The sequence below is a fragment of the Peromyscus californicus genome, unplaced genomic scaffold, assembly GCF_007827085.1.
Source record: "Peromyscus californicus insignis strain IS unplaced genomic scaffold, ASM782708v3 Scaffold_9__1_contigs__length_137607984, whole genome shotgun sequence".
NCBI lineage: Eukaryota > Metazoa > Chordata > Mammalia > Rodentia > Cricetidae > Peromyscus > Peromyscus californicus.
Window position 1 is genome coordinate 67,786,894 of NW_026294617.1, and position 24,114 is coordinate 67,811,007.

Here is a 24,114-nt window from a genome sequence, read left to right on the forward strand (position 1 = left end):
CTTTGTTGTTCTGGCTTGGAGGGAGAGGGGAGGAGTACGTTTCTAGCCCCTCTCTCCCCACCTGCCTCCTCCTGGGCTGTGGGCTTGGTCCTAGTCCCATGGTCTTCCCACATCCTCCCAGGAGTCTTTGGGATCGGCCTCACTCCACCTCTCTAGTTGGGACTATGGCTGGGCACCTGGAATCTCGCCAGGTGAATCTCCAAAGAACCAACATGCACGTGCCTGCGGGGTAGGCAATGATGGTCATTCTCTGCTGCCACTAGAGGGGTGGGTGAGCTCCTGCCTGGGGAGCTGGGGAGTAAGTTTTTTGTTTTTTTTGTTTTTTTTTTGAGACAGGGTTTCTCTGTGTAGCTTTGGAGCCTGTCCTGGAACTCACTTGGTAGTCCAGGCTGGCCTCGAACTCACAGAGATCCGCCTGGCTCTGCCTCCCGAGTGCTGGGATTAAAGGCATGTGTGTGCCACTACCACCTGGCTAGAGGAGTAAGTCTTGTAGAGAGAAATCTGCTGCCAGCAGTAAGCTGCTGTGCCGCCCCCTTCTGAACCTCGGATGATCCGTTCAAGGCACACTGCTCCCTTCCCTTCCTCTGTCTGCACAGCCGAGCTGAAGACAAAGGATCTTTGGAAGCTGCCTTACCTTTCTCGTCAGAAAAATGGGAACAGAAACAGTAGCTATTTCTCGGAGCTCTAAGGAAACAAACTAAGCTAGTATCTGTGGAGAGCCTGGTCCAGCATGAATTGGGGATTCACACATGGTGGCTTTTATGATTGTTATTAAACAGGAGCCGCCCCGCAAAGTGGACTGATCCAGGGCGGGAACTCCTCAGCATTGTTCTTGCTGGGAGTGAAGAGGCTTTGGGGCCACAGCTCTCACACCCATCCCCTGACAGGACCTACTGTGGAGGGCTGAGAAAGTGAGAAGAGATGCAGAACAGAATACTGGGGGCTTCGCCTGGGCAGGACCACAGGGAAGGACCCTTCATCTCCAGCCCCAGGTGCTCATGGGGCCCACAGGCCAAGAATGTGAAGGACCCACAGCCCCTTCCTGCTCTGAGGCAATTCCGCAAGAGCCTTCAGCCATCTAGGCCTGCCCTAATCCCCTGGAGGGGCCGGTGGGGCAAGTGGCTTGTACAGGATTGTGCCACAGGAACCCATGACCTCTGACCTCCGAGTGAGACTGACAAGAATCCGAAGGCCAGGCAGTGAGCCCCGATGAAAACAGTGCAGAGCAGGGGAGGGCAGGGAGAGCTGGCTGCTGAGTTGCAGTTTAAAGCAAGGTACGGAAGGAGAGTTGGATTTTAGCCAACTTTGGTCTTGAGGAAAATTTTGGCGGGCCACAAGGAAAACAGAACAGTGTGAGAAACCCCCATGCACTCACTTAACCACTAGCTAGTGTCAACCTCTGCCACCTGGCTGTCTTTGTCTTCCTCCGCCCTCTGCTGCTCCCAAGCGCATCCCAGCTCTGTGTCCTTTCATGGAGGTGTGACTGCAGCAAAGCCCAAATGATTGCAGAAAGGGAGCTGTTGGGTCATCTGGGAAAGGGGCGTTTGGGGTGAAGGGACAGGGCAAAGGCAGTGTAAATGCCCTGCCTGTGTTTGGAGGCCCCGGAGCACACAGCCCTCCACCTTGCCTGACTTGGGTGTGTGGTCTTCCTCAAGTCTCCTAAGGGCTGGATTTTTTGGTATGGAAAATGGGGTTGACGGCGGATCCCACGGGGAGTTTATAGGGGAGTGTTGCATGAAGGCAGAGCAAGACCCCAGAGTCAAGGGTCAGTGGCTGCTCCCAGGTAGGGCTGACCCCAAGCAAATAGGTCTGAAGAGGTCAGACAAGGCCCCTGGGTGCCCAAGATAAGGTGGTAGCTGGGAACATGGTCTATCTTCCAAAGAAGGCTTCACTGAGGGAGGGGCCTGAGCCCAGATCTTGGCCGTATTTGCTGCCCCTCACCCCCCACAAAAGAAACCACGGAATCCTAGACTGCTGGAGATAAGAAGGGCCAAAGGCCTGAATGGCCACCTGTTCTCTAAGGAGACTCTAAAGACTCTCCTCAAGACGACCTCCCTCCCAGGGTTATTACAGGGAGGGAGGTCACAAAAAGACCCTCAACTCCTACGCTCTGGCGGAATAATGGGCCATTCACATTGAGGGAACCCCAGTCCCACACCTGGCTCTCTCTCCCGGGCAGACCCCAACTGCCTCATTGTCCCAAGCCCGCCACTGCGCCTTGTACCCGGGTGTCAGCCATGGGAAGCCTGACACCCCAGCTGGGGCATTCCTGCCCTTCCCCCACCTCTCCAGCCACTTGGAGACTGAGAGCCGATTTGGTGGGGGAGCACCATTCATTCCCCACTCCTCACTCAGAATTTTTCTCTGCTCCAAAGTCCTCAGAGAGAGGTCCTCACCGCTATGGGAAAATAGGAGGGAATAATTAGGAAAGCCATTAGCGTCTCAAGGCCCATCTGAGAGGGATTAAAGGATTAAAGAAAGGCCTTCTAACAGGTCTCTCCTTGAAGATTGTTGCAGGAGTTTATTTTCAGGACTTTTCTCCCTTTCTTTTTCCCTGGGTTGGGGGAGACCGAAACCCTTGGTGGATCCTCCCATCAAAGCTGCAGGAAATCAAGTCACTCTAGTCATGTTCAGTGGCTAGAAGAGCCCGGCAAGCAGTGTCCTGCACCTCCTTGGAGCAGGAGTGAGGAGCAGAGAGCTGCAGAGACCAGGGGGTCCCTCGGGGAAGCCCAGACAGGCCCACTGGGAGCAGGTGCTCCCTACTCCTCCAGAAGACCCCCAAGGGCTCAGCCTTGTCTAGCAGGCCTCTCCCATGCCCTCTGGTTCCAGCTGAGGGCACACAGTCTCTCCGCCCCACTGCTCAAGGCAAACTGAACCAGAGGACTCCACCCTTTTCCAGACAGCCAGAGGCTGGAGGTGGGAAGGGTTCCACAGGAAGGGCCGCTGTCTGTTGGCCTGAGTCATGGCCACTGTCTTGCAGGGCACAGTGCAGCAGTTCAAGCCGCATCATGTGAGTGTGAAGGGGATATGCAAATGTGGGTGAGGAGGCATACAGAGCAGGCAGGCCTCGGCCATTTTAGAGACAAGGACAGTCCCTTGGAAAAGAAGGCCACAGAACATTTCTGAGTCTCCCCCCTACACCTCTCTGGCACATGGTGGGGACTTGGTGGCTGTCAGGTAACTGTCACAGTCAGGTGTGTTCACCAAGTCCTGTTACAGTCTATCTTACTGTCCTACTGAGATGATTCCCCAGGCCAGTGGCTGAAAACACATGGCTGAAATTCAAACATGTGTCCCCCAGGGAAGCCAACAAGCAAGCAAGGACTCCAGACTAGAGAGCACACAGATTTACAAGAGAAGTGGGGTACATTAGGGAACACACCCAAGCTCCCCCGACCAGTCTCCACATACAGCATCCTGATCCCCTGGCTACGATAAGGAAGAAAGACCCTGGCAGGAGACCATCTTGCATCCACATACTAGCCTCCCTGGATCCAGTTTGTGGGGGCTTCTGGAACTGCAGCTTGTCCCTCCCATTTCTAAGGAAAGCTCACTAAATGCCTTCCAAGCCTCTGTACCTACCACATTGCAGCTAGCAAGGCCTAGGCCCTGGGCACTTAGGGAGAGAGCAGCTGTTCCCCAGATGCAGGTGGGCAGCTCAGCACACGCCAAAGGGCAGGTAATAGGTGATGCACTCACAGTGACCTGGTTCAGCATCACTGTGGCCCGTGATTAGTGGTCCTGGTTAGCAACTGCCAACCAGAAGCCCAGGGCTTGGAGTGGTGTGAACAGAAAGGCCAGGAGAAGGGATGAATGGCTTGTAGCCTGGGCCTAACATAGTCAGACATCACCATAGTGCTGGGTGTCTGAGCAGTAAAGCTGGGGTCTGGGGGACCCTGCCCCCACCCCGGGGTTCCTTGACCCTCCATGGTGCAGCCTCCTCCGTGGTGTTGGGGCAAAGTGAAGCATGAGGAATTGTGGGGAGGAGGGGCCTCTGTCTGCTCCTTTAGAACCAAAACCCAGACAGTAGCCATGGGATGGAGGCCAGTTTGTAAAAGCCCGGGTGAAATGAGCTAGAAGGGATTGGGAACAAGTCCCACAGTGTCCCGAGGCACATTCCTTGCTCTGGGGAGACGGAGATGGATGGTGCTGACCAGGGAAGGAGGGGTGCTGGGGCGGGGTGGGGGGTGGGGGCTTCTCCTGCTGAGGACTCTGCTGCCAAGAGCTGGGTGGGAAAGTAAAGCTTCGGGATCCAGAGGCTGCCCGCACAACAAAGCCTGCTTCCCCGCAGCCTCAGAGCCAAGAGGGGCCTCCTCGGGCCCTGCCCAGGAACTAAAAAGCAGGCCCAGAGAGCCTGGAGATGCAGGCCAAAGGGAGAGGGCCTGCAGGGTAGGGGGCTTTAGAAACCGACCCTGGCCTTTCTGGGACTGTGCGAGCAAGCCGCGCATCTGTAAGCACCCTGCGGGGGTAGGGCCCTGGGGGGCAGCGTGCTCTGCGCTTTTGAGCCTCTTCCAGAGGCAGCTGCTGAGGGCCCCAAAGCAGCCTCTATGAGGCTAACTTTAGAGATGTTGGAGATGGATCAGAGAGCTGGACAGGACTGGTTTCCAGGGAGCTAAGAGTGCAGAACTCCGCCTGCTTCCTTAGCACCAGGAAACGCCACAGCTCCTACCACTGATCCCCCCCCCCCCCCCGGGCCAACTCCCCATCAGAAACAGGTGAAGGCAGGAAGAACCAACCGGAGTCCCAAAATGGGGCTGCTCAACCCCCCACCCCAAAGATTTCCTTGGAGACCAGCAGCACCTTCTCCGCCTCTCCTCAGTCTCAGCAGCTTGCCTGCTCACTGCTGTAGAAATCCTAGATGCTTCTCTGCTTTATTTGATAGAATCTCATATCCCAGGCTGTCCTGAAACAGGCTTTGTAGTCCGGAGGAGCCTTGCGTTTCCTGCCGAGCCTCAGCCTCTCAAGTGCTGAGGTTACAGGTATACACCACCATACCTGGCACACTTTGCTTTCGTTTTTTGGAGACATGGTCTCTATTTAGTCCTGGTTGTCATGGAGCTATTGTAGAGCAGGCTGGCCCAGAACTCACAGAGATCCGCCTGCCTCTGCCTCCTGAGTGCTGAGATCAAAGGCGTGCAACACCAAACCCCACCAGGCACACTTTTCACGTTTGGGATTATTTTGATTAATTCTGCCTGAAACTGTTCACCAGTCCTGAGGTATCAATGCTTCAGGAAACTAGAACTCTCCAAAGTGCCCCTTACCTGGGAGCTCTCACCTGGGAGCTTTAAAAAGGTGGACTCCAGCCCTGCATCAGGGAATCTTGAGGCTGTCTATGTCCTGAGTTAGGGCTGTGCCCTCAGTGCACGGTCTGTCGTCTCCCCCCCCCCCCCCCGCCCCCCCCCCCCGGTGGTCAGTGCCCCCAGCGCACACTCTGGCTGATCCTTGCTAGCAAACCACTGACTTGGTTAGAGGGCCATAGACTCCCTTCCCCCACCTCCAGCATCACTGGATAGTTTATCCTTAAAATTTTGCTTTAGCTGGCCGGGCGGTGGTGGCGCACACCTTTAATCCCAGCACTCGGGAGGCAGAGCCAGGCGGATCTCTGTGAGTTCGAGGCCAGCCTGGTCTCCAAAGCGAGTTCCAGGAAAGGAGCAAAGCTACACAGAGAAACCCTGTCTCAAAAAACAAACAAACAAAAAACAAAAAAAAAAAAATTTGCTTTAGCTGATCGTTCCTCCAGTAAAAATGGCCCGCTAAAGTGGTGGCTGGCAAGAAGGCAGGCCTGAGCAGTCCCTGGGCTGCTCACTTGTCCCAGAAGACAAGGGTATATATCACCTTGTAATTTGCTCTGTTTGGGGGATACCTTGAGTACTTTGCTCTGTGCCCTGGATCAATGTGATGTGAGAAAACGCAGGAGGGCAGAGATGGGTTAAGTGGGGTGAGCACCGAGCACCGAGGGCTGCTGGTTTGAACCCCAGCCACGGTGGCTCAGAGGTGTGGGCGGCCGGCAGAGGTTTGCGTGGAGTTGGGGGACAGTGCGCGCCCACTCGGTCTGACCCCAAAGCCGAAGCTCCCGAAGCCGGTGCAGGTCCCCTTGCCATGGACGACACAGACAATGGTGTTCTATTCCCGGAGCACGGCCGCCCCCTGCCCGGCCGACCCTTTCAGGCTGGAAGCCGGCGGCGGGACGCTGGCCGCCTGGAGCATTTGCATACGGCCCGGGGACAGTAGCCCGCTTTGTTGGCTGCGCACGGGGGCGCCGGGCGGTGGGCGCAGCGCGCCAGACAAAGCCGCCGGGGGAGGGAGGGCGACGGGGGCAACCGGGCTGCACCTCGGATGCCGCGCCGTGTCTAATTCCTCCGAGGAGCGGCCCGCGCCGTGACGCGAATCCCAATGCGCCCGGCCCGTCGCAGGTTCCTCCGGGCCAGGTAACCTCCCCACCCCAGACCAAGGAGGGCAGCTGCCGGAGCACCCTAAGGTCTTGGCCTTGGACATGGATCCTTGCTGTAGTGCACACACAGTATGCCACGCCAGAGTAGTGGCGTTCCTGAGGGACTTCCTGCGATGCCTCTGGCTGTGTTGGCCTCATCTCCCCAACAGCCTGCCTGCTCCTCAGTCTAGTCTCCAGAAGCAGGCAGGAGGTGAGGATCCAGCATTGTTCCCAGGGCTCAGGCACTGGGGCTCGCCCGAGTTCATGAGCAGGCAAGTGTCTCCTTGTCCTTCATTGAGAGTGATAGCATGCTGCTCCGAGGGGCAGGGCCTGAGAAGCAGAAGTCTCATTGTCCTGAGGGATGACATGCCCCTCTCCTTGGCATCTGTTGATCATCCTGAATAGATAGGCCACCATGAGGGGGACCAGTGCCGATGAGGCCCAGGGGCTCCAGAGAGACCTGTCTTTCCTGTGCTTTCAAGCCCCCACTGGAATCTAGGTTGGATGAAATAGAACACCCTGCAGGACCCACCATGTGTCCCTGCATTTAAGGCAAAAAGGGGAAAGACAACACACACAACACAAACCAAAGGCGTAGTTTTAAAGAGTTAGGCCCTGGCTGGAGTGCCCAGAACAGTAGGACCAGGGTGCCAGGGCTGGTGGTAGAGTTTGTGTCCTGGTGCACATGGGGGTTTTGTGACATCGAGGAAACTTAGAACTCACTGGTGACAGGACATACAGGGCGTGGCTCATGAGCATCCTCACCTTGTCTCTCTTATCAGTGACCTTTTGTCAGGGCCATCCTGGGACCGGCAGCCTTTCACCCACTAGAAGCTGACTGAGCAATTGCATTATCTGAAAAAGGGCTCAAATGTCCCTTCTCCAGGACTGAGATGGCTTCTCCCACCCAGTGTTGGAAGAGCCCGTTTATTTTCAGGCCCGAGGAAAAGGCTTGGTTGCAGTTCAGAAGGAACCAGCAGCAGAGAGGGCCAGAATGTAAATCTTGGAGCCGTGAGTAAGAGAATGTTCACAGCTTTCCCTTACCAGGAAGGCCTGGGCAGCAACTGGGGGCAGGGCAGGATAGCTGGCTGTCCATCACCCATCCGGAGCTGGGCCCAGGTTCTCCCAGCTACTTTTCCACAATGACTTAGAGCTTTCGGCTTCAATCCTGGGATCCTCAGCCAGCAATGGGCAGGGAACTATGGAGAGGGGTGCTGAGGGAAGAAAGGAGAGTTCCCTGGAGAGCTAGTCCCTCCACAATCTCCAGCTGAAGCCAGAGAGCCCAGGACACAACACACTGGGCAACTTTGCCTTTCTCTCTCTTCTCTCTCGGAGGGCTGGGGTCCAAGATATGTACTTCCTCTTTGGGTTCCTGGCTCTGAAGGACCTTAGTTAGGAGGTAGGTGTGTCTGTGGTTGTGCTCAACTTTTGCCAGAAGCCCACTGGCAGGTCCTGTGAGGGAATGAAGAGGGGTCCTGGTGGGCTCCCATTGGATGAAGGGATGAAGTCTCTGTGAGTGGGGTGAGACATGGAGTTTCTGGCATCATCTGACAGGTGGAAGGGGTGGGCCTCAGGGAAGGCTGTGGCATGGATGTCTGAGGACCAACACTGATGCAGCTCGGGAGGTCAGGCTGCAAGAAGGACCTAGGTGAGACCTGGAGGTGGCATCTTCCTCTGGTTTTAGAGTGCCCTCTTGTGGTCAAACGATTTAGGCCACCAGGATCCCAGGTGCCTTCATTCATAGCCCAGAGCCTCATGACCTTCCCTGTTCTCTGCTCCACAGACTCAGGACAGGACTGTGAACTGGCATCAGGTAAGGGCTGCCTCTGGCTGCTGAGGTTTTGTGGCAGGCCACTCCTTCTGATGCCCTTGTGAGCCTTTTCCTACTCTGCTCAGAAGTGGAGCCCGTTGAGGGCCAGGGCAGCAGCAGTTAAGGAAGGACCACGAAGGATTTGGGGGGTAGCATTAGCTGGCTAAAATAAGCACAGAGTTTCTGGACAATAATGGCCCCCTGGAGAGGATGAACCTAGTTGGGACATATATCCAGTAGGATGTGGTACCCTGGATAGAGTTCTGTGGACCCGAGGAGGCTTTGTCAGAAACTGAGATTTTTTTTTTAAAAAAGGTGTATTTATTATGTATACAGTGTTCTGTCTGCATGTGTTCCTGCCCACCAGAAGAGGGCACCAGATCTTATTATAGGTGGTCTGGAGCCACCACATGGTTGCTGGGAATTGAACTCAGGACCTCTGGAAGAATAGCCAGTGCCCTTAACCTCTGAGCCATCTCTCCAGCCTTTTTTTTTTTTTTTTGACAGGGTTTCTCTGTGTAGCTTTGTCCTGGATCTTGCTCTGTCGACCAGGCTGGCCTCAAACTCACAGAGATCCGCCTGGCTCTGGCTCCCAAGTGCTGGGATTAAAGGCATGGGCCACCACCGCCCAGCAGCACTGAGATCTTTGACTGCCACAAGATTTTGGCCTCGGGAGTTAAAGGAAAGAGGCACAAGCAGGAGGTGTCGAGTCCTTGGTGATGGTGTTGTTTATCGCCCAGCTTCCCACCCAGAGTGGGCCTGTTCAGGTGTCACTGGGACAGGGTAATACTGGCCGGTGGGGGTAGCAGTCACCTAGGGCTGGCTTTGGCCTATTCTGGCCACAGGTGCAAACTAATGGGAACCTGCGTAGGGATGGCATGCCCCTTCTGGCTCTAGACTTCCTTCCAAACAGTAACAAGGGCTGAGAAGGACCTCTTGGCAGAAACTATCATCTTCTCCAAGGACAGTGTCATGCCTGTCGAGAGGCATCGTCTCCTCTGAAGACAGTGTCATGCTGGCAGCAATTAGGCCTGGGTGTCTGACTCCTCGGCCCTCAGAGGCCTCTGGGCCTCAGCCTCCTGCTCTCCAGGTACCTGCAGGGCAGGGAGAGGTGAAGGAAGTTCCAGGGGACTTAATGAAGGAGCCCACAAACAAGGAAAGAGTCAAGTGGTAGCCCAGAGGTCAGGCAAGGCATCAGAGAAGACCAGAGGGGGCCTAACACCTGTGTCTCACCTCCCAGTAAACCTGGTCTTCGAAGCATTGGGAGTCTGGAGGGGAATCCAGGAAGGGCAGCCTCAGCAGGAACCCTGGTTACCATAGGGAAGGATATGTAAGATTCCCCTGTCCCTACCCAAGGGGGAGGTTGCCACCTAGGAGCACAGGTAGACAAGCTTGAGACAAGGCAGACCCAAGCCTATGCCAAGAACTGCTGAGTACCACCGTTCTGAAAAGGTATAGCCCTGCAAGGTGGCTTCCCCCCGAATTACCCACATAGAAGCCAGCTGGTAGAAATGAAGGAATGTGTTCATGTTGGCAGTCATATTGTGATTCTATCATGAAGCATAGCTGCTGATCTTTTTGTGGCTCCCCACGTGGGAGGGACCCAGGGGATGTTTACTGCATGAAATATGACCTGGGGACTAGACCATAGGGAATGACATTTTCAGGATGGCGGTATGTGTGGGAGGGTAAGGATGTTGCATCAGGGTTTGTTCATTTTTGTTGTTGTTGTTGTTTGTTAATTTGTTTTGTTTTTCAAGACAAGGTTTCTCTGTGTAGCTCTGGCTGTTCTGGAACTCACTCTATAGATCAGGCTGGCCTCGAACTCAGAGATGCACCTGCCTCTGCCTCCTGAGTGCTGGGGTTAAAGGCGTGCGCCACCACTACCTGGCTCAGGTTTTGTTCTTAAAGCCAGATATCAGGAGGCACTGCCTGACCTAGGGCCAGTGAGCAGACAGCTTCTGCCGAAGGCTTTGTGCTCTGGTCCAGGGAGAGCTAGCCCTCCTTCCTTCTGTCTGCAGCTGCTCGGAGGAGGTTGAACTGGCCCCTTCCCAGCAGCTGGGGTTGGACTGCCCTCTTGTGGCACAAGGGAGCAGCACAGGAAAGTCAGACCCCATAACCAAGGGAGCAGCCTCCCGCCAGCACCCTCTCACTGGAGGCCATGCTGACCCTTCGCTAGCACAGGCAGGTGTCCTGAAAGGATCTTGGTGGAAATGAGACCACACGAAGGACACAGTATCCCTTGCTCTTCCTCCTGGGCACCCGTCCTTGGGGCTTTCACCCACCACCCTGCCCAGCTAAAGCCACTCACCTCCAAGGCTGCCACCCACAGAGGCAAACCCCAGTGTGACAAACATCCCAAAGAGCTGATATACGGCCTGAGATGTGGCGCTGCGCTGGCCGTTGGCTACGAGCGGAAATACACTCTGCAGGCTGAAAGGCGGCCAGAAAGGGAAAGACAGGGATGGAACAGGCAGTCAGGGCTGGTCACTGTGGCATTCATGTGTGGGCAGCCAAGGGGCGTCCAGGGATCCCCACTGTCTCAGACCCAGGCCTTTGTTCAGCCAGGCAGGCCTCTCTTTTAGCTTCCTTCCTAAGCTGGCCAGCCCCACGTACCTTTCAGAACCCAGTCCAAGGTCCCTTTTGCCTGCCCACCCCAAGCTCACAGTGTGAAATATAGATCCCAGGGGTCATTATCTCTTACTGGTCCTGAAGGAATGCTCAGTGCTCTTGAAATGGTTTTCTTCATGATCACCCACTGCACTGACCAGGAGGCCAGGCCTGGGCAGGTCCTCAGCTCTCACCATACGGTGGGAGAATGGCCAAATGGGTGTATGAGAACAGATGGGGATTTTTTTTTTTTGTCTTGGCTCTCAGAGAAGAAGGGAGGTCTGGTCATTCTAGAGAGGTTAGAGCAGACTCACCCATCTCCATAAGCTTCGTGGGTAGCCAGCCAAGCCACCAGGACTCCCAGGAGGGCCCCCAGTATCCCTGGCATCCCATGGAGGTTGTGGACACCACATGTGTCTTGCACTTTGAATTTGGATTCGAGGACAGGCTGGAGGACAAGTTGGATAATCAGGCATGGGCGATCCACCTACCCTTCCCCAGGACCCGGTGGGGAAGTGACAGAAGAGCCACTAGGAATCCCGGGTCCCTGCTGCAGGCTCCTTCCCTCACATGCTTTTTTTCCAGATCCTGAGAAGCAACCATACCGTAAAGAACTTGTACCCCAACGTGGAGACAGTCCCAGCCAGGAAGCCGGCTGCCATGGCCCCGAAGGGTGTCAGCATCATTTCGCTAGATGTCCCCACCACAACCCCTCCAGCCAAAGCTGCATTTTGGATGTGGACCTAAGGGGACAAAAAAGGGCAAGGTATCTTTTCAGATCATCACACACACACACACACACACACACACACACACACACACACACACACACACACACACTCCAGCCTCACCCATTACCGTGGCATCTACAGCTTCTAAAGTCCCTCTGTTATCTAGCCGCTGGCTCTCCAGCTTTCATATACTGCCCCTCTCAACCTAACCCACTCCCCTGCTTAGAGATGGAGGCTCAGTGCTTGCCCCCGAGACCTTAGCCATCTCTTCCCTTTGCCAGGCTGCCCGTCTGCTTGCCCATACCATGTCCAGTCGGCCATCCCCGCTGATAAGGGCTGACAAGGCAAAGGTGCTGAGGGTGCTCGCCGTGAGTGAGTAGTATGTGTTGAGAGCTGTCCGATGCTGCCCATCCCCCAGCTCCGTGGGCGCAGAGTTGAAGCTGGGCCAGAAAATCCACAGGAAGATGGTCCCTAAACAGTGAGCATCTAGTAGTGAGTGGCCCCTGTCACCAGGGGGCGCTGCACCGCTGGTAAGTTAGTATGCAGCCTGTTTCCTCACTGATTCCTGGAATTGTTAGGAAAAAAACTTCCTATGCTGAGAGTTGAGGGGATGACGCGTATAAATGCCTGCTTCATGGCCCACTAGGCCTAGCTGCTCAGCAAGGGCCTGGGTGAGGCTCAGTGGAACAGCACTTGCTTAGCACATGCCACACTCTGGCTTCCATACCCAGCATATGCCCTCTCTTAAGAACCAGAGAAGGAGCTGAACTTACACACACACACACACACACACACACACACACACACACACACACACACACACACACACACACACACGGTTTCTCCATGTAACTCTGGCTATCCTGGAACTCCCTCTGTAGACCAGCTAGCCTCGAACTCAGAGATCCACCTGCCTCTGCCTCTGGAGTGCTGGGATCAAAGGCGTGTGTCACAACCACCCGGCCCTGCTTTAAGTCTTACAGACTAATCTCAGAGGGGGAAGGAAGAGCAGGGACTTTGCAGGGTGGGCCAGCAAGGCAGGAGCCCGTGTGTGTAACCTGTACCCTTCACTTGGGCTCAAAGTCCTAACGCTGCCTCAAGATGAGGACCTTCTCAGTGTCCTGTGCCCAGTTCTCAGGCTTCAGGGCAGAGAAGGCACAGACAACCTGGCCCCTCCCTCCCCTTCCCTGCCCACTTCACCTGGAGACCTCATATGTGAAGGGTTGCTAAAGGCAAGGAGGGCTCAGCTGTTTCACAGTGCCTAAAGTGGGCAAGCAAACCAAGTCAGCCCTGCTATGCAAGAGCAGGCACTGAGGGCCATATTCAACCCCCCAGACGAAACACCGACTCCAGATGGCAGGCTGTGAGGACATAGAGGCCAGAGCCACCAGAGGTGGGGACCTGGAGGAAACAGGCCCTACTGCTCCCTGGGGTGATCAAGGGCCCCTCCTTCCCTGCCTGGCAGTGCAGGGCTTCTTGGGCTGTGGGGAGGTGGGGTTCTTAGGCTGAGGAGGTCAGCTCAAGCACAGGTGACCTGGACTGGCAGGGGCATAGAAGAAAGAGGACTGGGCAGTGGGATGAAGGTTATGGCTCCACACATGTGGACTGCGTAGCCCAGGAAGCTTTCAAGCAGGACTGAGGTAAACTTGAAAAGCCCCGGGGGCCTGGTGTGGGCTTGTGTGTACCCCGGCACTGAGTTAGGGGTGATGATAAACATGGATTTCAGGCTCCTCAGAAAACAAGTAGGAAGGACCCCAGGGATGGCTGGCAGTGCCAGGAGACCTTCCGCAGGCAGGGTGCTCTGCAGCCCACGCCACATCACCTCAGCAGGCCTCACCAATCATGGCAAAGAGGTCAGAATGGTAGACCGAGCTCTGGCGTTGCCTGCTCTTCTCCAGCTGGGATCTGTAGAGAACCCGTGAGAGGGACAGCCCGAAGTAGGCCCCAAATGTGTGAATGGTCATGGACCCTCCAGCATCTCTCACCTGGGGACGACAGAGGTCGTGAGGGACAGAGGTCTTGAGGCAGCCCCTGCCCCCACCCACTCTTCTTCCGGGTCTCACCCGCTCCTGGCCAGACTTACCCCCAGGAGACTGAGCAGTATAAACTCGTTGACACTGAACAGCACTGTCTCCAACAGGGCCATTAGCAGCAGCTGGGCTGGCCCAGTCTTGCCCAGGACAGCCCCGAAGGAGATGAGCACGGCGCCCGCACAGAAGTCAGCGTTGATCAAGCTGCAGTCACACGGGATGGGAGAAGTGGATGGGTAGCACAGTGGTTCCAAAGTGGCAGAGGGGCACGTGGGGCGTGCAGGGCAGAGTGAAGAGAGAGAGCACTAGAGCACCTCCCCCTGGGCATCAGAGAGGTGCCACCACCCTTGGAGAGGAGGGAGGGGCCCCTGGGAAGTGAGGGCCAACTCTAGGTTGAAGAAGCAGGAGTAGGAGGAGCCATTCTTCACTGGCCGGTCCTCCCAGGAGCTCGTATGACAGAGGTCTAATGGGAGGGGTGTGTGAATGTAGGGGTACACAGGTCAGACACAGAGAAGGGACAGTGGCCCACAGAAGGTGGTTATGGGGCAAAGCAGGGGTCAGTTAGTAGACTTGAAGATCAGGGCTTGAGCAGGCACCCTTCGAGGGAACCAGGGGCTTACTGTCGCCCACCTCTCCACACCAACGTGGATGTGGCCATCGTGGAAAGAGTGGAGGAAGCCTTGGGCCAGTGTGGCCCACTGGAGGGTGAAGGCGGCCACGAGGAAGGTGAACCCCACGCTGCTGAAGCCGTACCGCTGCAGGAAAACCATGAGGAAGCCAAAGCCGACGAAGATCATGGCGTGCACATCCTGGAAGCCTGTGGGTGCGCAGGGGAGGGGAAGGAAGTGGGAGGAGAGTTAGTGTCATGAGGTCTGCTCCGGTCACACCCACCAACCAACAGATGCCTCGCCAGTGCCTGGCTCCTCCAATCAGGACTGCCTTAGAGCAGCACCGTGACAGTAAAATTCCAGGGCTTATGGAAACAACCTAGATGCCCCTCAACCAAAGAATGGATAAGGAAAATGTGGTACATTTACACAATGGAGTACTACTCAGCTGTAAAAAACAATGACCCCATGAAATTTGCAGGCAAATGGACAGGACTAGAAAAAATAATTCTGAGTGAGGTAATCCAGACCCAGAAAGACAAACATGGTATGTACTCACTCATAAGTGGATATCAGAAGTAAAGTACAGGATAACCAACCTACAATCCACAGCCCCAGAGAGGCTAGGTAACAAAAAGGGCCCAAAGAAGGATGCATGGATTTCCCTGGGAAGGGGAAATAGAAGAGATCTCCTGGGTAAAATGGGGGAAGGGATGGGAGGGGATGGGGAGATGGGAACTTGAGGGAGAAGGTTGGATGGGCTGGGTGCAGGACATGGTTTAGGGGCAGGAGAAACCTGGTGCCAGGGAACTCCCAGGAATCCACTAGGATGACCCCAGCTAAAACCCCTAGCAATAGTGGAGCGGGTGCCTGAACTGGCCTTCTCCTACAGTCAGATTGGTGACTACCCTGATTGTCATCACGGAGCCTTCATCCAGTAACTGATGGAGGCAGATGCAGAGATCCACAGCCAAGCACTAGGCCGAGCTCTGGGAGTCCTCCTGAAGAACGGGAGGAGGGACTGTACAAACTGGGGGGGGGGGGGGGGTAGGTCAAGGTCATGACAGAGGAATCCGCAGAGACAGCTGACCTGAGCTCGTGGGAGCACATGGACTCTGGACCAACAGTTAGGGACTCCGCATGGGACCGACCTAGGCCCTCTGCATGTGTGTGACATTGTGTAGCTTGGCCTGCATGGGACCGACCTAGGCCCTCTGCATGTGTGTGACATTGTGTAGCTTGGTGTGTGTGTAAGGCTCCTAGCAGTGAGATTAGGACCTGTCCCTGGTGCTTAGCTGGCTTTGGGGAACCTGTTCTCCATGCTGGACGACCTCGCTCAGCCTTTATACAGGGGGAGGAGCTCAGTCCTGACTCAACTTGATGTGCCATGCTTTGTTCAAGCCCATGAGAGAGAGGCCTGCCCTTTCTGAATGGAGATGGAGGAGGAGTGGGTGGGTGGGGAGGGGGCAGATGAGAGTTGGGGGGGAACGGGAGGAGAGGATGGAGGGGAAACTGTGGTCATTATGTAAAATGAAGGAAAAAATGTTAATAAAAACATCCCCGGGCTTAGCAGCCCCCCCCCCCCCCCCCCGCCCCGGCCCCAGCAGCTGGCACAAAGCATCCGACCTGGAGCAGCAGGGCCAGGCCGACCTTGCCGTCCCTGCTCAAAGGAGGAACCAAACTCCTGCAGTAGCACTGGCTCACCTTCTCCCTGACCCATTTGCTCACCTGAGTAGGAAACTCAGTTCTCTCTGCTGCTGCAGCCCTGTCTCCTGTACACACAAGATTTGTCTTCCTTCTTCTGAAAAGTCCCCCCTGCTCTGTGTGCAGTGTGTACATGGTCTCACGTATGTGGGTGTGCGTGCACATGTGTGCATGTGTGTAAGAAGGCAGAGGTAGATGACGGGTGTTTTCCACTCTCCTCTCTCCCTCGTACAATGTATACATGTTCTTATGTATCCGTGTGTGCGCTCGCACACGTGTGCATGTGTGTATAGAGGGAGATGTGTTTTCCTCCACCGTGCTCTGCCTTGTACTGAGATAGGGTCCCTCAGTGACCCTGGACCTCATCCACATGACGGAGTAGATGGCCAGCAAGCCCTGGAGTCTGTCCCTCTCTGCCCTCAGTGCTGGGGTCACGAATGAGCGCTGCAATCCCTTGTGTGCTGAGGATCTCAACTCGGGTCCAGATGCTTGTGCAGCACTTTACCTACTGAGCATCTCCCCAGCCACAGGAAGCCCCTCTTTCTTTCTTTTTTGTTTTTGTTTTTGGCTTTTTTGTTTTTTGGTTTTTTTTTTTTGGTTTTTCTGAGACAGTGTTTCTCTGTGTAGCTTTGCGCCTTTCCTGGAACTCACTCTGTAGCCCAGGCTGGCTTTGAACTCACAGAGACCCACCAGCACTTTAAACCTGAGATTAAAGGCATGTGCCACCATCACCTAGGAAGCCCTTCTTGATGTCTAACTTCTGTTTCTCATCTTTCAAAGTCTATACTTCCCTATCTTGAGAATAAACTAAAAACAACTTAGGAAATGGCGTTGAATTGTTAACAGGGACTAACCTCACCCCCAACGGAATTGAAGGGAGAGGGTGGACCGCTGTGTGTACAGCTCAGTGCAACGGCAGCCCCTGGACCTGGGCGTCATGCAGGCATCCTCAGGAGTGGGGACTGCCTTTCAGATTGTTTCTTTCTATATGTTGAATTTTTTATGTTCTACATCACACTTGCTCTGTTGAGGTCACAGAGTCACACCATGTAGTCCCACTGACCTCAGACTCTGGACTTCCTGCCTCAACTGCCCAAGTGCTGGGCTCACAGCATGGGACCACACATGACCAGTTTCCCTTGAACCGTTGAGCATATTGTGGGGCTTCAGGACAAGAAGACGTGGGGCCTTTTCTCTTTGCTGTCTGCATAATACATAGTAATACTGAAAATAAGATTTATACAAATAAGTTGTTGAGTAATTAGCTATAGAACCAGCGTTAAGGGAGAAGGGAGATGGATAGCAGGCAAAGGCATTAGCCACACAAGCAAGCCTGATGAGCCCAGAACCCATGTAAAAGGCTGGATATAGTAGCCACATCTATAATCCCGGCACTCCTACAGTGAGATGGAAGGTGGAACCATCCAGAAGCTCGGTCCAGTTGGCCAGCAACAGCAGCACAACCACAGAAACAAGAGAGCCTTCTACAAACAAGGTGAGTGGTTGGGCATGATGGACACTTGAGATGTGCTGAAGGAGGTTTGCCCCAAGTTCAAGGTCAGCCTAGGGAGGAAGAGCCCGGCTCAAAAAATCATGACCAAGGCCAGGTATGGTGGCACATACCTTTAATCCTAGCACTTGGGAGGCAGAGGCCTGCTGATCTCTCTGAGTTCAAGTCCAGCCTGGTCTACATAGTTAGTTTCAGGACAGCCATGGCTACATAATGAGGCTGTCTCTAAATAAATAAGTAAATAAATAATCATGAACAAGCAAATACAAAACCCACCAGTAGAAAGCCTGTGGGAGTTCCTTTTCTGGAAATGTCTGGAGACAAGGAACATTACACTAAGTCCTCCTCCTTTCATACTCCACATGAGAAACTGCTCTCGGGCTGAGAAATGTCACTTCCCTCAGGATGTCTGTTTCCCATTGGCAAGCAGTAGATGTGCTGAGCATCTGCGGATGGGGCTCCAGAGTACGGCGGCCACCAGGAAGTCAGTTCCTGCTTTCCAGGGTGGAGTCAGACTGGAGAATCAGAGCCCGCACAGGGGAGGCTGCTGGCTCTGGCGAGAATGCAGCCTCCTTCACAGTGACCTGTTTCCTTGGCCACGTGGGAGCTGGGAGCCATAGTACCGCTGTCACGCGTCTACGCTGTCACACGTCTATGCTGTCACGATTCTCACTTCAGATGTGCGCTTCATTTTCCGCTTGTTTTTCCTTATGCGAGTTCACGATCCAAACTGGTAACCCCAAATGCTCCAGAGTCAAGAAGTCTTCAAACGTCAGTGTGATGCCATAGTGGAATATTCCACACCCACACAGGGCCTCATCCAATGGGCTTTACTCAAAACGCAGGCTCACTAAACACACTGCACGAAAGCACCTTCAGACTATTTGTATAGGGTGTATGTGGGACATCTGTGGATTGCTTGTCTAGACTTGAGTTCCATCCTCAAGATATTTCATTATGTATATGTAAACACTCCCCCAACCAAAACACTTCTGGCTCCAAGGATTCTCATAATGCTATTCAACTTGTGTACATTTTTATCATGGATGACCTTGAATTTCTCATAGGAAGAAGCAGATTCTCAAGCCCGTGCTCCGTGTTGTTTGATCTCAAGAGGCACAGCAAGCTGAAGGCTGCTACTGAACTTTGGGGTGCAAACAGGAGCCCTGAGAGAAGCTAAAGCTTGTGCCGCTTCAGAGCTGTCTGCAGGTGTGAGCTGAAACAGATTCCAGCAGCGCCTTGCTCTTTCCTGCAGTGGGGGTCTGGAGCCGTGGAGCTCAGGAAGTATCGGCCAAGAGGCCTCTGGTCTCCACCCCCAATGCACCACCACCTCCAATATTGCCTCCTCAGGGTCACCCAGATCATACATACATCAGAAAGGAGAGACACACTTGGAACTCAGCAGGAGCTACAGTCTTTTTTTTTTTTTTTTTCCCAAGACAGAGTCTCACTATGTAGCCCTGGCTATTCTGGAACTCACTCTGTAGACCAGGCTGGCCTCGAACTCACAGAGCTCCACCTGCCTCTGCCTCCCAAGTGCTGGGATTAAAGGCGTGCGCCACCACACTCAGCTAGCCTAAAGTCTTTCAGACTTCTCTGACTGCCCTTTTGCCTTGTTCAAACATGGAAGAGGAATTCTTTCTGTTCTTGTCCAAGGACAGCAAGAAACCACAGGGGGCTGGGTGGCACGCTTCAAAGACCATTCATGCAGGAGCTTCTCCCAACCGCTCTGAGCTTGTTTTAAATGCCACTGTTTGCACTGAAAACTCAACCCCAGCCAGGCATGGTGGCACACACTTGTAACTCCACCACGCAAGGGGTGGAGGCAGGAAGGTGAGGAGATCAAGGCCAGACCTGACTACATAATGAGTTTGAGACCAACCTGAGCTATATGACTGCCCTGTCTCAAAAAAAAAAAAAAGGTACAGAACATAACAAATACAGTCCTCTGGGGCCACACTGCCAGCCTTCCCTCCCCAGCTTCCCCCTAACAGGGCAAGGCCATGGTTAGGGCCGCCGTTTCAGCATCCAATGCAGCCAACCCTGTGACCTTGGACACATGACCCGAGGCCTCTCTAAGCCTCAGGTGCCTCCTCTGGAAAAGGCAGATATAAAGAATGAGGAGGAGGAGGAGAGTGGGCGCTGCCATCTCTGAGCCTCTTCCTCCCCGGCTTCCAAACAGAGGCTGAAGCCTCCCAGAGCAGGCCACAGTCCCAACCTCCATCCGTCCCCCCTAAAATGGTGCTGATTCTGTCTAGGACAAGTTCCCACTGTGAGTCAGCCCCACCCCCCATCTGAAGGAGGACTTCCTTAGTTTTTCAGAACCCCCCCTCTCACTGGGCTGCTCTGTGGCTCTTTCCTCTTTTACTCCAGATCACTTGCTTTGTAGAATAAGCGCTTTGTAGGCAGGGCACAGCTGTTCACACCTGCATTCCTCAGTCCTTGGGAAACGGAGGCAGGAAGGTGGTAAGTCTGAGACTAGCCTGGGCTACATTGTTAGGCCCTACCTAAAAGATAAGGTAAGCCGGGTGATGTGAGTGTGGCAGCAGCTTCTAGATGGGGAATCAAGAGACCACGTCCCAGCCTCACTCTTTGGAACTTGTCGTGATCTTGGGTAGGTGAGTGACCTTCCTGGCTCTCTGCCCACATCTGATCTGAGAGAAGTAGACCATAGAATCTGAGGGCCCATCCCGTCCTGTCTGGGGGAGAGAGCTGCCATCTACAGACAGCCTCTTAGAGTGTGTTTGCCTGCAGCCTGGACCTGCAGCCTTCACCACAGAATCCTTTCATCTTCTGAATCAAAGGGTGGTTTCTCCCCGCCCTCTGGCCTTGACCCCTTCCTCTGGACACAGGACAGGTGAGGCCCCGGCTCATCAAAGCCCAGGCTTTAGGAACCTCACATCTCCCTCCTGCCTAGCTTTCCCCAAATAGCAGGGTCAAAGTCCACAGAAATTGACCCCAGGGCAGACAGGCGGGGACTCTACCTTGGTCCTTCTTGCTGCTCTCTTGGGGTGGAGAGCCCAGCACTACTGCAGCTGTTAAGAGGCAGGATTGCCGGGCGGTGGTGGCGCACGCCTTTAATCCCAGCACTCGGGAGGCAGAGCCAGGCGGATCTCTGTGAGTTCGAGGCCAGCCTGGGCTACCAAGTGAGTTCCAGGAAAGGCGCAAAGCTACACAGAGAGACCCTGTCTCGAAAAACCAAAAAAAAAAAAAAAAAAAAAAAAAAAAAGAGGCAGGATTTGTGCAGGGCTTTGGAACAAACAGGTAGGTAGGGTTGGAGGCCCTAACTGAAGCTGTTTCTGGCCAGCTTAGACTGGGAACCAAAGCTTGCCTCCCTCACTTCTCTGGCCCATTTCCCCTCAGCTTCCAGTCTTTACTGACAGTTAAGGCCAACAGTCTATGGCCAGTTTTAGGGCTTTGGTTTTGATCCCAGCTCCGAGGCCTGATTGCTAATTCCCTGCCACAGCTGGGAATGAACTGTGGAAAAGTTGGTTAGGGGTCTGGTGTTTCCTGCCACAGTCCAAAGTCTCCCTCAACCCTCTATGTCCCCAGAGCTAGAGCCAGGACAGGGGGAGGTGGGGACAGCCTGCCACCTCACCTTTTATGTAGAAAGTGGGTGGTAGTAGTCTTGTTGCTTTATGGGGGGCCTCTCATACCCCCATAAGGGTCTTATTTGAATGTCCTTCAAACTGAGACATTTTTCTTTTTCCTTTTTTGTTTGTTTGTTTTGTTTTTTTCCAGGCAGGGTTTCTCTGTTTAGTCCTAGCCATCCTGGAACTCACTCTGTAGACTAGGCTAGCCCTGAACTCAGATATCCACCTGCTTCTAACTCTCGAGTGCTGGGATTAAAAGCATATAGGAGCCGGGCGGTGGTGGCGCACGCCTTTAATCCCAGCACTCGGGAGGCAGAGCCAGGCGGATCTCTGTGAGTTCGAGGCCAGCCTGGGCTACCAAGTGAGTTCCAGGACAGGCGCAAAGCTACACAGAGAAACCCTGTCTCGAAAAACCAAAAAAAAAAAAAAAAAAAAAAAAAGCATATAGGAACCTGCCTGGGGTTCCTTTTTGTTTTGTTGAGACAGGATTTTGTGCAGCCCAGGCTGGTCTCAAACTCACTGTGTAGCCAAGGCTAGCCCTGAACTCCAGATCCTCCTGCCTCCACATCTGAGTGCTGAGATTATAAGCAGAGCCACCACACCCAGCTTCTTCCTGTTGCCCTGTCTAACTGGGATTAAAGAAGGTTGACTTGGGCACTAGTGGGAGGATAGTATGCTTGGTTCCAGATACCCAGAGCCTCAGTTACAAACTTGAGGGAGATGCCCTGTCTCCATCTGGGGGTTAACTCCCCATCCGGAACCTTGTCAGGAGGCAAATGGCCATTGGTCGAGGAGTTTATGATGGCTAAGCCCCATCCTCACTATTGGACCCATGGTGGGTGATAACAGGCACACCACAGCCCCCTTAGACTGTGAGATGACATAATGCCCTGCCCAGCATCCCCCTAACGCGCTTCATGCTGGCCTTGGATCTGGAGAGCTGGTCCAGTGTTGTCTCACTCTGACCCTCCGGCCTACACCAACCTTAGATGTCCGAACGTGTGTGTGGGAGTTTCACACCTCTCTCTCCATTATCTCCTCTAGCGCCCTACCTGTCAATCCCAGCGGGAGTCTCTTTCCTGTGGTCAAGCTGGACTCCTGGACAAAGCCAAATTAGCCCCAGTGGAAGGTGAGACAAGACACTGGTTAACACTGTGTGACCCTGCCGAGCCTCACCTTTCCTCAGCCTGAGATAGTGCACGGACCATCCCCAGCAGTGCCTGGAACAAGACGGACGCTAGAGAAAGGGTGCTGTTTGAAAGCCTTACCTGTCACCTCGGTGGGAGGAGTCCCCACCTCATTCAAGTGCCCTTCCCAACACACCGGGGCCGGGGTAGGGGTTGGGGGGGAGTTGGCGTCTCTGCTTCCCGCGCCCTCACCCTCACTCACTTGGGTAGCGAAAGTAAAACTCGTTGTCCACGTTACTGTTGTTGCCCCAATGCCACAGGGCAGCGTCTGTTTCGTGGTTGTAGCGGACAAAGATCGCAAAGAGGAGGGCGGTGGCGCCCTGGGAGAGCAGGCACAGCAGCGGCAGGACCAGGCGCCGGTGGCGGCGAGGAGTGCGAGCCATGGACGTGGTTGTGCTGTCCCGGGCTCCAACAGGGCTGTGCCGGCCTAGCCTGCTCCTGCAGCGGCAGAGGTGAGGCCCCGCCCGCCCCCCGCCCCCGGAGGCCGTGCTGCTCCTGGGGGAGCCCCACCTCTCAGTTTGAGGCTGGCAAGGACTAGCCCCGCAGGTCAGGTCCTGTTTCCCATGGTCCTGCTGAGGCACACGCGATTGTGTGAGCTTCCACAACGGGGCCCCAGCTGCCAGAAGGGTGGTGGCAGGAGAAAGGGGTCTCGCCTCCTCACACCCACCGTTAGAGAGTGGCATCCAAGATCCTAGCGTCCCTCCAAAGTCCTACCTGGTTCCTCCAAAGTTAGGACGAGAGATGGAAAAAGTAAGAGCCAGTTGACCTTTCCCCGACTGAACAGCACAGCCGGAGGATGGAGGGAGGTAGAGCTCCCCAGGCTTGGAGGACTAACCAGCCACCTGAGCCTCAGCAGGGGGTCTCTTGCTGTCCCACCCCAATAGGCATTCCCTGGGGGGGGATGGACATCTGGGAAGGAGTCCCTTCCCACTGAGCTGTCCACTGGGGTCCCGGCTAACAGAAAGGAATCAGACCCTTCTGAGAACTGCCTTTGCCTGCCTGTAGAGGTAACCCAGAGGGCCCCTCTCAGAAGCTCCTGCCTAGTCTACCACCTGAGTGCTGAGCCGAGCTTGGGGCTCCGAAAGGAGGGGCTGCCCACAGAGTCATGGAAGGGGCTGCTGTCTACTGGCGGCCGAGTCCCTGAAGGACCCTAGCAGGTAGGAACACCAGCCTGTTGGTGCTGGCACCTGTATGCAGTCCACGGGGGCCTTGTCCTTTCTTAGAAACGGGCAGGGGTAGAAGGATGCCTGGCTGACCTCCTGCTCATTCTCCACTGCTCCTTGTCCAGTTCCTCCACTGTCTCATCAGGGACTTGAGCCTCTGTCCCGCCCTTGTGTGGACTTGTTGTCCCGTTTCCTGTCAGGGGTCCAGCCAGGCACATGAAAGACCAGGGGTCGGCCTCTGTGGCACAGCGCTCAGCTGGTACATGTAGGCTCCATTCAGACTTTCTTTCCATCATTCCTCAGTCAGCAGAAAGGTTGCTTTCAGGTCCCTTCAGGATCCAGGGAGACATCTGGTAAACAGCCTTTAGACAATGGCTCAGCATCTATGGGACCCCCCACCACAGTCACCTCCTGTCCCAGGGGTGCCTCCTGAGCCCTGCTTGGGATCAGCACTTGCTGGGGTTGCTCCAGCAAGCCTGCCTACACAGGCCCGGGAGGGAACAACCTTCCAAGCTTCCAGCACTAGAGAACAGGGAAGAGAGGTCTGGTCTGATGCTAGCCTCCTCTCTCTCCAGATGCCTCGCTTCATCTCATACTCCTCCAGGACCTGATTTCCTCCTTTTCTCTTCCTCATTCATTCATTCATTCATTCATTCATTCATTCATTCAATAAATACTCACTTAGTGTCTACCCTGAGCTAGGTCCTGGGGCTGAAACCAGAGGCTCTGGTTCAG

General features: G+C 54.7%; 1 protein-coding gene across 1 annotated transcript; it reads right to left on the reverse strand.

Annotated features, from left to right (window-relative positions):
* Positions 1-6,363: 6,363 nt before the first annotated feature.
* Rhbg (Rh family B glycoprotein) lies at positions 6,364-22,665 on the reverse strand. Its single transcript, XM_052730772.1, has 10 exons — positions 22,419-22,665; positions 14,245-14,431; positions 13,668-13,818; positions 13,422-13,569; positions 11,889-12,055; positions 11,459-11,596; positions 11,168-11,301; positions 10,555-10,676; positions 9,477-9,550; positions 6,364-9,337 (listed from the first exon to the last, which is right to left on the reverse strand). The coding sequence occupies exons 1-10, from the start codon at positions 22,597-22,599 to the stop codon at positions 9,269-9,271; spliced, it is 1,371 nt and encodes a 456-aa protein (XP_052586732.1). The 5' UTR covers positions 22,600-22,665; the 3' UTR covers positions 6,364-9,268.
* Positions 22,666-24,114: the final 1,449 nt, after the last annotated feature.